This window comes from Takifugu flavidus, chromosome 13, assembly GCF_003711565.1.
Source record: "Takifugu flavidus isolate HTHZ2018 chromosome 13, ASM371156v2, whole genome shotgun sequence".
NCBI lineage: Eukaryota > Metazoa > Chordata > Actinopteri > Tetraodontiformes > Tetraodontidae > Takifugu > Takifugu flavidus.
In genome coordinates, this window is record NC_079532.1 from 126,611 (window position 1) to 139,323 (window position 12,713).

General features: G+C 39.0%; 1 protein-coding gene across 1 annotated transcript; it reads left to right on the forward strand.

The window, feature by feature from the left end:
* Positions 1–1,859: 1,859 nt before the first annotated feature.
* On the forward strand, positions 1,860–7,363 carry LOC130535785 (troponin I, fast skeletal muscle-like). The gene is made up of 7 exons (XM_057051071.1): positions 1,860–1,981; positions 3,441–3,476; positions 4,899–4,935; positions 5,012–5,140; positions 6,036–6,125; positions 6,216–6,392; positions 6,550–7,363. The coding sequence occupies exons 2-7, from the start codon at positions 3,466–3,468 to the stop codon at positions 6,628–6,630; spliced, it is 525 nt and encodes a 174-aa protein (XP_056907051.1). The 5' UTR covers positions 1,860–1,981; positions 3,441–3,465; the 3' UTR covers positions 6,631–7,363.
* The last annotated feature ends 5,350 nt before the right edge of the window (positions 7,364–12,713 follow it).

The window sequence follows — 12,713 nt, forward strand, 5'->3', positions numbered from 1 at the left end:
AATGTTCCCCTAGGAGCACAATGTTGTTAAAATGATGTTCCCAGTCTATAATCGCCCTGATATTTAAATGATGTTACAATGATGCTTTCACCCTAGAACCACCCTAATGTGAAAATAATGTTTGCAGCCTAGAATTGCCCTTGTTTTAAAATGATTTTCCCACCTAGAACCACAATGGCATTAAAATGATTGTCCATCCTGGAATCGCCCTGGTGTTAAAATGATTTCCCCAGTCTAGAACCGCCCTGGTGTTAAAATGATGTTCCCAGCCTACAACCACCCTGGTGTTAAAATTATGTTACCAGCCTTGAAACACAATGAATGGTACAAAAATGATTTTCTCACCCTTGAACTGACCTATTGTTAAAATATACTCAGCCTAGAAGCACAATGGTATTGAAATGATTTTCCCAGCCTAGAACCAACCTATTGTTAAAATTATGTTCCCAATCTAGCACCACCGTGGTGTTCAAATGATTTTCCCAGTGTAGAACTGCCCTAATGTTAAAATGATGTTTTCAGTTTTCCGCCCTCATGTGAAAATAATGTGTCCAGCCTAGAACTGCCCTGGTGTTAAAATGATTCAGATTCAGATTCAGATCCTTTATTGTCCCACACGGGGAAATTTACAGTGCAACAACAGCAAGAGCAGGCAGAGAAAAATAAGATAAAATCAAATAGAACAGGATTTGGGATATACAAAGAGGATGTATATTTACAATAATCCAGATAAATGGATACTCGGCCTCTGTGTACCTGTACATAGTACAGAGGGTGAATACAATATACATATCAGAATATATAATATTCAGATTGTGCTAGCGGGTGTTATGTTTATTGTGCAGTCTGACAGCAGCCGGCAGGAAAGAGCTGCGATACCTCTCCTTCACACAGCGAGGGTGGAACAGCCGCTCACTGAAGGAGCTGCCTAGTGCTGTCAGGGTGTCCTGTAGGGGGTGGGACGTGTTGTTAACAATGGTGTTAAAATGATGTTCCCAACCTAGAACCACAATAGTAATGCAATGATGTTACCAGCTTAGAACCACAATGCTGCTAAAATGATGTTCCCATCCTAGAACCACCCTGGTGTTCAAATGATGTTCCATCCTAGAACCACCATGGTGTTCAAATGATGTTCCATCCTAGAACCACCATGGTGTTAAAATGATGTTCCCTGCCTCGAATTGCCCTGTTGTTAAAATATGTTCCCAGCCTAGAAGCACAATGGTGTAAAAATGATGTTCCCAGCCCAGAACCACCTTGGTGTTAAAATGATTTTCCCTGCCTTGAAACACAATGAATAGTATTAAAATTATTTTCTCACCTTAGAACTCATTTATTGTTAAAATGATGTCCCAGCCTAGAAGCACAATGGCATTAAAATGATGTTCCCAGCCCCAAAACGCCCTGGTGTTAAAATAATGTTCCCAGTCTAGAGCCACATTGTTATTAATTGATGTTGCCTCAGCTACAATTAATGACATGATGTTCCCCTAACTGCAGTGCAATAATGTTTCTGTTAAATTCCTGAAAGTTACATATGTTTATTAGTTAATATTCAGTTTTAAACCTGAACATAAAGAGATAACCTAGACATTCCGATCAGGATTCATTCTTTGATCTGTTGCCTTATTTATTAGAAAATGTGTTTTTTCGAAGGTTTATAGGTTCAAACATGTTGCTGCTCTGACAACTTTCTTACATTCTGTGGTCAGTAAATAATAGAGATCGGAATCTTAAAGGGTGGGTTATTTTTAATGAGGCGGGGGAGCAGAGAACAGGGCACAAATGCTCTGTACTGTATTTCATGACCTTGTCAGCTGATTGGCTTGACCACTAATCCCCTTCCATAAAGAGAAAGCAGCGAACCTGAAGGGATTTGACAGATTGCAATATAAACCATCTTAAGTCTAGTCCTGTCTGGGACTCTGTCTGTCTATCTGTCTGTGCATCTCAACAAAGACTGGTTTTGTTCAAAGAAGTAAGAACTTCTCTGATGCTTTTATGCTCTTTGACTGGAGAATGTTTAGAAAGTGCATTTGCATGTCTGTGGGTTAGGCTCAGATTTGTTCTGTCCTTAAAGTTACAATTGTTTGAACATTAAGAAAAGAAAAAAACACTTTTGTCCTGTCAACTTCTGATGCCTCCTAATATAGTGATATGAAAATCTTTTATGCTTGTAAGAAACATTTAACGCTTTACTTTTTTACTGAGATGAAAATGTAATGAAACCATTTTTGTTTCTGAGTCGATGATTGTATGATTTGCTTGTTTATTTCACCGATGATATGCAGTCTAACGATATGGCACGCTAAAAGTTAACACAATTGCAAGACCTGAACTTGAAAATTGAGCTGCCATTATTCATCTTTCTGTCAACAACTCATTGTTGACATATCATGGTGAGCAACACTGTCCTCAAATTTATAAATGGTTTATTCATTTGGAAGCTTTTATTATTTTAGCTGTTCAGCCTGAAGTACCTGACCTACACTTTTGGAGTTATTTTTGTTTGTTGTTTGTAATTTGTTCTAACATCTTGTCTCTCAGAAGGATGTTGGTGTCGAATTACTGCCAACTCAATGACGATCTCTCTGTCTCTTTTTCTCTCTCTCTCTCTCTCTCACACACACACACACACACACACACACACACACCCTTATACCCGTGCAATGATTCCATCTCCAGTATAACCTGCTGTCATGTTCTCGGAGTTTCACGTTTCCTAAAATACATTGTCCATCCTGGGGATATCGCCATTGCCTATTATTGGGTTGCAGAAAATGAGCAGTTGTTGGGCAGTCAGCTTAGATTCCCTCGGTGGCTCATGGACGTCTTTTCTTTCAAGACGACCTGCTGTCAGTTTTTGTCTCCATAAGTTAGACGTTAGGAACAGCTGAGGTTCTCCAAATAGATTTTTAATCCACAGCTACAGATCTCAGCCAGTCAGCATCAGCCCCCCCCCCCCCCCCCCACCATGGAAAAAAGTGTATTAACCATCCAGCAAGCTTCATTGAAACACAGGCACTTTCAAGAGATTCGATACTTACACATTATTGCTTTATTTAAGAAGGAACATGTCCTTGAGGTGATGTTTAAGAACATTTGATTTCAATTCCAAAGTTGTTTGTGAGTTTGTTCTTACAATTAATTTTTTCAAAACTCAGACATGAGAAAAGTTCAAGAAGGCATAAGAAAACAGCAAGCGATGGAATGTTAGCTTGTTCAATGCAAAGACTTTAAAGACAATCACATGGCAAGCAAACAAAAGAACAATCATGACAGTGTCATTTTGGATCTTAGTGGAAAAACCTCGCCTTTTCTGCATGAAGTGGTGCATGCACTGTCTTTGTACATTTAAAACATTGTCATTTTTTTTCAAACATTTATATTTTATTCAATTTCATGGTGAAATTATGTCATTTTTTTGTAATTAACAGATAACATCCGGAACCTGCAGCTAAAATGGCCACTGAGTAAGTTTCTTGTCTCATATGTCGTAACTATTCATTTAAATGAATAGGAATAGGAAGTTATATGGCTGCTGGTGTTGCCCATGTTTATGTTCAGAGAACCTCTGAACCCCTGCAGTGTGTACACTGCCCGCTTGTCGGTGGAAGTGGATTTGTAAATCCTTTAATTGGCTGTCAGTCATGATGTTTCACACATAAATCTGATCAGAAATAGGGAGCCTTTATTGTCATCGTACACTGTCCAATAAAATCCAGGCAAACACAATCCAAAATGCCAAAGTTTGAAGAGAAGTTCCAGCCTCGCCTGATGTTATAAAATCAAGCGATTGATAAAAATGTTCTTTGAGAAAAAATCAAGAACTTTGATGGCCAACTGGAAGGTGGGGCTTATGCCATTACTCCAACTGACTATCAGAGAGAGATCAAGAGGCTTTAGCCAGAGTTAGATGTAGGTTGCATGTTATCCATTTTTACATAAAACTCTATTGCCTTTACACCTCTTTTCACCACCAGGTGGGACTCTAAGCTGGTGAATATGTAGTACTGCATCAGATACACGTCAGCTTTGGTTTTGCTCCCTGGGGGATATAAATTGGGGGACATATTATTAGGGGGACTGTCTTTAATCTGAACTACATTTTCAAAACACATTTACCCATTTATTTGTGTGACTCATTGGACTGAGTTAATAGTTGAGCTAACCCTAACCCCTGAAGTTAGCTTACACACAAATTTAGCGCTGCAATCAGAGGATGGGGGACTTACAGGAGATCCAGAGCAGTGAGGGGGTACTGCTGCCAAAGCATATTAAGGAACAAAAACAACCGCAGCTGATAAGAGACCAGAATGACAACAATTATCAAAAAATCTTGCCCATCCCCCATATGAAAGAGAATCAAGTGGCTAAAATGGGCTTGACATCAATCGCAGAAAGACAAATAGTCCAGACAGGTTATCAGGAAATGGCCTAAAGCTATGTTCACATGAAGGCTGCTATCATAATCCGTGCCCTAGAGTACTCAGTAGTCACATGATCAGCCTGTTGTACCAACACCGATAATCATCAAATGTTTGGGGAGACCGGTGAAGGACCACATTGGACCAGCAGCAGACCCCACACAAAAGATGGCTTTCAAACATATTTTCCTTGAAAAGGAAAGTGTAAGGACAATAAAGAATATTTTTAAATATAGAAAGGTATACAATACCTGTACTTGTCTTCTACGTTTGTTTTGTCATGAAAGAAAAACATTGAGAAATAAAAGCGTGGTGTATTTGGGTTAGAGTGTGATTCAAAACATCAACAAGAAGGGGAACATTTTATGTCGAGCAGTATGTCATAACATATTTTTGTCTTAGTTGGCAGATTTATTATTATTTGATTTAAGATCGATAAAGTTTTATTCATCTTTTTTTAATCTGCAGGAAAAGACTCTCTGCAAGACGTAAGCATACACTGAAAGTGAGAAGATTTTTGAGTAGAATAACGCACCGTTCAATTATTTGGCCACAGGTAATCAGTCATATACCATTCACAGAGCTGTATGCTGGTCGTGGCTGGAAATTTACTGGAGGCAGAGTCAGTGGTGAAGGTGGAGGAGAGGGAGAAATACCTGGCAGATAAATGCCCTCCTCTGGAGCTGCCATACTCCAGGGACGAGCTCATGGTGAGTCCGGCTGTAACACTGACAATAATGAATGTGGAACTGTTGACCCAGAAAAAGATGCAGCACAGAAAATGTACCAGTTCTAGTACCAGTACCTGTAGCACTACCAGTGCCATTACCGGTACAAGTGTCTCTACTATTACCAGTGGCAGCACCACTACCGGTGTCGACACCAGTCCCAGTGAATGTTCCAGCGTCAGTACCAGTATTACTGCTAGTACCAGTTTGATCTTTCATGTCAGTTGTACAGCAGCTTCAGAGCCTACAGATAACTAAGCCTGAGTTGCTCTCCAACACAAACAATATAAACAACCTACACAAAGTCTTTGTGAATCCTCAAAATTCAAATAAAATCAAATAATCTTTATCAGTATCTGTTACAATCTAAAATGTCTCCCAGGTCCTTTACGTAAATCAAGGGCCTGACCCCCCCCAACAAGCAACAGTGGCAGGAAAAACTCCCCTTTAACTGGAAGAAACCATGAGCAGAACCAGGGTCATATGGGGAGACCATAGAAGGAGGAAAGGGGGGAGGACAGGTAGAGGAGAAAATAAACATAACTCCTGTAAATACATTAAATACAACAAGCTATTATTACAAGAGACAAGTGGGTCAGTGGGGTCAGAGGTCAGCTCGTCACTGCACAGCTATAGAAGCATGTAACATAGGCTCAAATAATGTAACCAAATTAAAATAGACAAGGTTGGAGTGTTTGGGTATGGTATGGTATTGGTGGATCAGAATCCAACAAGTCCAGGGGACTGTGTGTACGGTTTCTGCCCCAAAGGTTAGGACTAATATTAGATCATTAAAAAAGTATTAGATAATTACAAAATAATTAAAATGAAACATTTGTCGAGGGTACATCAAGCAAATTTATTTTTTATTTTTTAGGAACTCTGTAAACAGCTTCATCAGCAGGTTGGTGTCAGTGAGGAGGAGCGATACTGCATTGAGTTTAAGCTAAACATGGTTCTGAATGAGGTGAGCAACACTGTCCTCAAATATTTATAGTTAGAAGGTCTTTGAAATCGTTACACATTTTAAATTGTGTTGTCCTGGTTGCTGCTCAAGGTACGAGACCTGAACATAAAGATCGTAGATTTGAGGGGAAAGTTCAAAAGACCACGTCTGAAGAAAGTCCGTATGTCTGCTGACGCCATGTTGAAAGCTCTGCTGGGCTCCAAACACACAGTCAACATGGATCTGAGGGCTAACCTGAAGCAGGTGAAGAAGGAGGTGAAAGAGGAGGTAAGTACAAGCTTTATGTTTGACATCAGAATGAATTGGTGTTGACTCCAAACTTGCAGTTTGATAGAACCAGTTAGAGTCAATATCTATGATATGTGAAGACAGTGCTGAGTTTGCATCACTGTAATGGTTTTAATATCTTGTCTTGCATTCACAGGACAAGCAGCTCCGTGATGTTGGAGACTGGCGTAAGAATGTGGAGGACAAGTCTGACAGGAAGAAGATGTTTGATAGTTAAATGTGAGCTGTCCTTGGTTGTCCATGACATTTCAGAATGCGGTGTTAGTTTTCAAGTGAAGAGTTTTATCCCAAAATGTTGCATGTTGACTTTAAACCTCACACTTTGGACTGTGAGACAGAGAAATCCCTTCAACACATGATAAGCATGTACAGTATATTTAAGTTAAAGTCATTGTGATTTGAGTCACTTCCTTCATTTAATAATGAGGACTCAGACTCTTCAGTTGAATGAATGTTGCTGTTTTGTCAATGGACATGTTTCTACCGTCTCCCTGCTTTTGTGCAGACCAGGCAGACCTATTCTTCTGTATCCAAACGTCACTTTATCACTTTTACAGTCATATTAAAGGTTTGTCCAGCTCACACACATCATAGATATTGATGACAACCCTAAATGAAGTTCTTCAAAACCTTTGGGTCTCCACTACATATAATACATTGTGGAACAGCCATATCCTTGACTAATATTCTTTGGTCATGGAGATCAAAATTTCTGTGTTATTATTCAAAATAATTCATTGATTACTAAATGAGTCATTTTAATGAGATTTGATGTGGAAGGTTAAAAAAGAGGTGTGGTTTATGCATTAGCTTGTCAAGGTAAAATTAAGCTTTGTCGAAGAATAGTTCAGCCTGAACGCTGAAGCATCATGTGACCTTTTCTAAGGTGTTCAAACACAAATGTGATGTACTTTTCACTTTCTTTTGTCACATTAAATACAAAAGCTTCACATTCATCTTGGTCACTTCCTGTCAGTTCGCTTTAATTTAGTCTTAGAAATGACCCAGTTTCACCTAATGGGACTGCCTGCAACAAAGAATTCTACACTTTTTGTACTCAGGTTATCTTGTGTATTTTCACATGAAACTTTAAGGTGGAGTTAGCACAATGTAATTGAAAACTAATATTAAATTGAAGCATATGAAAAGGATTATCACAAAGTTTTAAGTCTTTAAAAGAAGAAAAAACAAAATAATTTTCTTATGGTGGGCTAAATATAGCCTAATCCTTAATTTAAAAATCTTGGGCTCCCACTGATGGTTAACTACAGTGAAGCTCCACGCTTCAAAACAGAAAGACAACTAAAATTTCTCCATCTTCTCAAAAACATTTTTCTCCGCTGTTTTCCTCACACTAAAACTACATTCACAGAAAAACGCCTTACATACAAAGTCAATGCAAACATGCATAGGGATGCAAATTAAAGCTGGTGGTGCAGCTAACACAATACAAGGAATGTGAATCCTGTGAAATTGAACACATCACCTAATTCACCAAAAGTTCCAACTGAACTTTTGTTCAATCTTCTTGACTTCTTTATCCCTTTCAGGCTGACTGAACACTGAACTTTTAAGGCAAAATCTCTTGCTAGTGTTTAATGTATGAAAAACTGGCAGCCTCAACATCAAGTAGACTTGATAAACCCAAAATGATGAAAATGGGAAGAGTAGTGGTGCATAAAACACACAAGAAATTAATTTTCACTGAAGTTTGGTGTGACTGTGTTATGATAAAGGTTTTTGTGTGTTTTTTTTCAAACTTAAGATAAACTGAAATCTTTATGTTGACAACAAGATTCAAAAGTCAGATAAAAGCTTTAAGCTTTCTGCGCAAACTCCAGCTGATGGTAAAGGAATAGCTAGCTACCATGAGCTATTATTAAAGGAATTAACACATTAATTTTATTTTGATTTACTGTATTTTCTGGACTATATGTCGCTACGGAGTTTAAGTCGCACTAGCCAAAAAATGCATAATAAAGAAGAAAAATAGATATATAAGTCACAATGGACTTTAAGTCGCATTTTGGGGGAAAATGTATTTGATAAAATCCGAGACCATGAACATACATTTCATCTTGAAAGGCAATTAGCATGGATTAGCAATAGGGTTACGGTATGCTAACGTAACAAATTCAGCTACATGACCCACAACGAACTGAGTACGTGTCTGCTTTGTTAACGTAACATATTAACAGTTATTCAGATAACTATAGCATAAAGAACATCCGAGTAAGTTTACCAAACAATCAAATTTAACTCCATAGACGAAGCACCGCTTCTTCTTCTGAGTCGCTAAAGGAACTAGTTTCTCAGGTACACACGCCTAGAGCGCCCTCTTGTGGTTGTCAGTGTGAAAATAACAAACATGTGAAATTCTGTAATAATGTATTTATTTAAGTCGCTATGGAGTACAAGTCGCACCACCTGACAAACTATGAAAAAAAGTGCGACTTGTAGTCCAGAAAATACGGTAATATGAATGGATAGGTTTCAGTTAATGTCAGCCACTGTGTAAAAAATATTTATTTACTTAAATAAGTAAAATAATTTTATGAAAGTGAATTTTGTGTTGAGGATCTAATTTTTATATATTAAAATCTTAGTATTATTAAAGTATTATTTCTACTACAAGAATGGCTGATTGTGGAACTCCGAACGTGACTTATTAATTCATTAGTTGTATCAGTTAATTCTTTTTATTTCAAACAAACTACTACATATTTCTTGCAGATATTATTGCGTATGAACTGATATTGTTTCCTGCATGGGTCAGTAAAGTGATTATGATATGCCACTTCTGTAACTATGAGAAAAGTACGAAATATGCGAAAAACATTTTTTTTCTCACCATCTAGACCCGTCTCACCTGTCCTCACTCTCTAGGCCCATCCAATCAGCTCAAACCATCTCACTTGAGTGAGAAAGAACTTCAGGTAAGAAGAAAACAGATGGTTATAGAACCGGGGTGGCCAACCAGTCAGAGCCTAAGAGCCACATTTTTTACTGTGTTACCGCAACAAGCCACATCATACACATGCGCACACATGAACATCACCTCATCCCTTCTTCACACACACGGACCTCTGCTTAGCCAGATTTATTGTAAATGTCACACACCAACATGATAATGACAGAATTTGACTTCTACAGACCACAGGCCAGTCATTTTCAACAATGAACATTGTGTGCACTGTCTCACACACAAACTCTCAGTTCAACTAAGTCCACAAACAAAAATATAATAATTTAAAAAAAACAATTTCTCATACTATGCATGTTGCTTAGTGGGACTTCTGGCATTCCTTGCTTTGAACAATCCTCTTCAAATCTGGCTTGTATTCAGTTGTTGCCACGCGAAGCAATTCTTTCACATGGGTGTCAGTCAGAACAGATCGATGCTTTGATTTCATGTGCTTTAGGGTAGAAAACACAGACTCGCAGATGTATGTTGACCCAAATATTGACAGTATCTTAAGCGCAGCCCGTTTGACATTGGGGTATTTTTCCATTGGCACACTTTCCAGAACTCAATGGCCCCTTACCTTCATCTCAACAAAATAACAGTCATTAATGTTAATCATTGTTTATTGAACATGTTGAACATTAATAACTTGTTATTATTTTGTTGGGTATCTTTGCAGTCTCAAATTTTCAAATTCAGGACTAAGTATCACAGGTGCAGGTGACAAGGTTTAACACCGGATAGAGGGATGAAAGATTGTATCCTCAACCTGAATTGTAGATCTTTCCATGACCATGATCCGAAATAGTAGTCCTAAGATTATTGGTATTCTGAACAGCAGAAAACTTTGAGGAGATGTGTGAGGGTAGCTTGTCTAAAAAAGCCTTATAATGCCTTATATTTATGTCTTCAGGGCCTGAACTGGGCAGACTAAATGCAATTGGGTCACCTCCACAGAGTCATGGGGTGGAGAACGAAAGGGCTCTAAAATCAAGAGACACACCACCAAGGACTGATGGAGCACGTTAGACACCTGCTTGCAGGGTAGCAATAACAGCAAGACTCAAGTTGCTGGATGCTCCCATCATGGGCCATACATTCAGTCTGTAAATCCCTCAAATCTGGTGAAAGAGCTGTCCCGGAGGCTGCGACCGCATGGGGGCTATGAGGCTGGGTGGTTCGCCAATAAGGTCAGCCTACCTCTGAGCCATCTAGATAGTTGTCTTAACCCTTAAGCACCATGGACAAAGTGGAATGTCTTCCCTGAGGCCAAGGGAAGTGGTCCACCATGGCAGTAGAAGAGGACAAACTGAAGAACCCAGGAAAGCCCTCCAGGCTCTAGCCAGATGTGGCAGAACACTTTCATACTGAAATGGACTCTTTATCTTGACTGCAGCATACTCAGCACTCAAGGACACAGATTACACTGGTGCCAGTAACCAGGTGTTGAAGAGTGAAGTGTGTGGCAGCAGGCTGACAGCCATCAGTGGCGGGGGCCAGTAGCTGAATGAGGTCTGGTACCCCCAAGATGAGCAGTCTCACTGCTCTCATTGTTAGATGAACATTGTCAAGCCTGGCTGCCCTAGGTTGGGAAGCCCTGTGTGGTCCATGTGGGTAAGATTGCACAGAGGCTAGTGGGGACCAGTATGGAGTTTGTTTATGCAAGCCAAATACAGAATGCCAGAAACATCATCAATGGTCTAAATCATCCAGCTCACAGACTGAACATAGACATACAGATTTATTCTCCTCCTATCAGGGAAGATAGACAGCAATTACGTATAACTAACACAGACAGACTGAGGAACAGCTTCTTCCCTCTGTTGCCTCCCTCAACCTACAGGATAGGTGTCACCAGAACCCTAAACACAGGGCTCAGCAGACTAGAACACAAGAAAAGAAGATAGAACAGGAACATCTCAGGTCAGCACTCAAAATGTGTAGATAACTAGACTGGGCATACATCAAAACTGCCAATAAATGACCCCAAAAGGGATAAAGGGAAAAATAAGCTTCATAGCATTTCTAACCCTTGCCTGTCTGCAATATATGAAAAACTGAGGAGGATCAATGCCAAGAAGAATGCAGGGATTTATACATCAGGGTAACAAAACAACTTCCTCACAAGCAAATGGCCCAACACAGAATAACGCTAATATTTGGACAATATAGAAAGACACAGAAATTTGTGTAGAAAGCTCAAAGACTTTCACCCTCTTTGAATACACTTTTTGTTGGGGGGAGCTCCAGTTAATATTTGCTTTCCACTGATATCGTTTACACTCTCAAACAGCAGCTGTTTCTTCACTGACAACACATCCAGAATTAGAATCATGCCCACAGAGCAGCAGCGCTACACATTATTTGAGGAGGTTACTGAAGGCATTTCCTCAGTTGTGATTTTGAAGGTTCCTTGTCAAACAGGCCAGAAACTAAAGAAGGTCAAAGCCATTAAGGAATCACATTTCCTTTGGAAAAACGCTCAGATTCCAGAAAAAGAAAATTAAAACTGAGTGAATGTTTTTATTGAACTTGTTTTGGAATTTAAAATTTATTTGTATTGTATTGAAAATAATGATTATTCATTAGTCATGGCATGGTGCGCAGATCAGGGCCCTGTGTACAAACTCTGCATTCCTAAGACTCGACTCTCTACAATATCACCCACTGCCCCTCTCTAAATTCCCAGTATGCCTCTGTTATCTCAGCTCTCTGCAGGATCATCAGGCTTCAGTCTAGTTTGAGGACCAAACAATTGTCAAAATCATTCCAGTTCAAAAGTTCTTTCTTTTGTCTGGAAGGGAATCCCTTAACAGTTATGGGGAAGATAATCTGAAACACATACTAAACTCTTAGTGAAACTTTTTTCTTGAAAGTGAGTTTTTCTTTACAGATCAACAGCTTTTGTTTTTATCATTTTCCCCTCAGAAAGTGGAGAAAATGACAAACTGATATATTTGTGTCATACAAAAAAAAACAGTGAAATGAGCTGCTCTGAAACTTCTGGACTTTAGAGGATGTTTTAGAACACTTTCTTTTTTGACATTGGTTAGATTTCAGTAACAAGGCTGCCTCTTTGGGCTAAAACAAAAAATAGATCTTTTTAAGGGTTAAATTTTAATGCCACATTTCATTTTTGTGAACATTAATCATGGAAGCCATTCATTTGTTCGATGGTTGGAAATGTATTTCCATATAATCAGCTGCCTTCAACCTGTTTATGACTTGACTTCGTTAGGTTGGCTGTTGAGCGTTAGCATCCTCTTTTCTCCGGAGATGTCAGTATGCTGTAGGAATCTGTGCATGCTCAGGTTGCACAAATCAATACATTCATA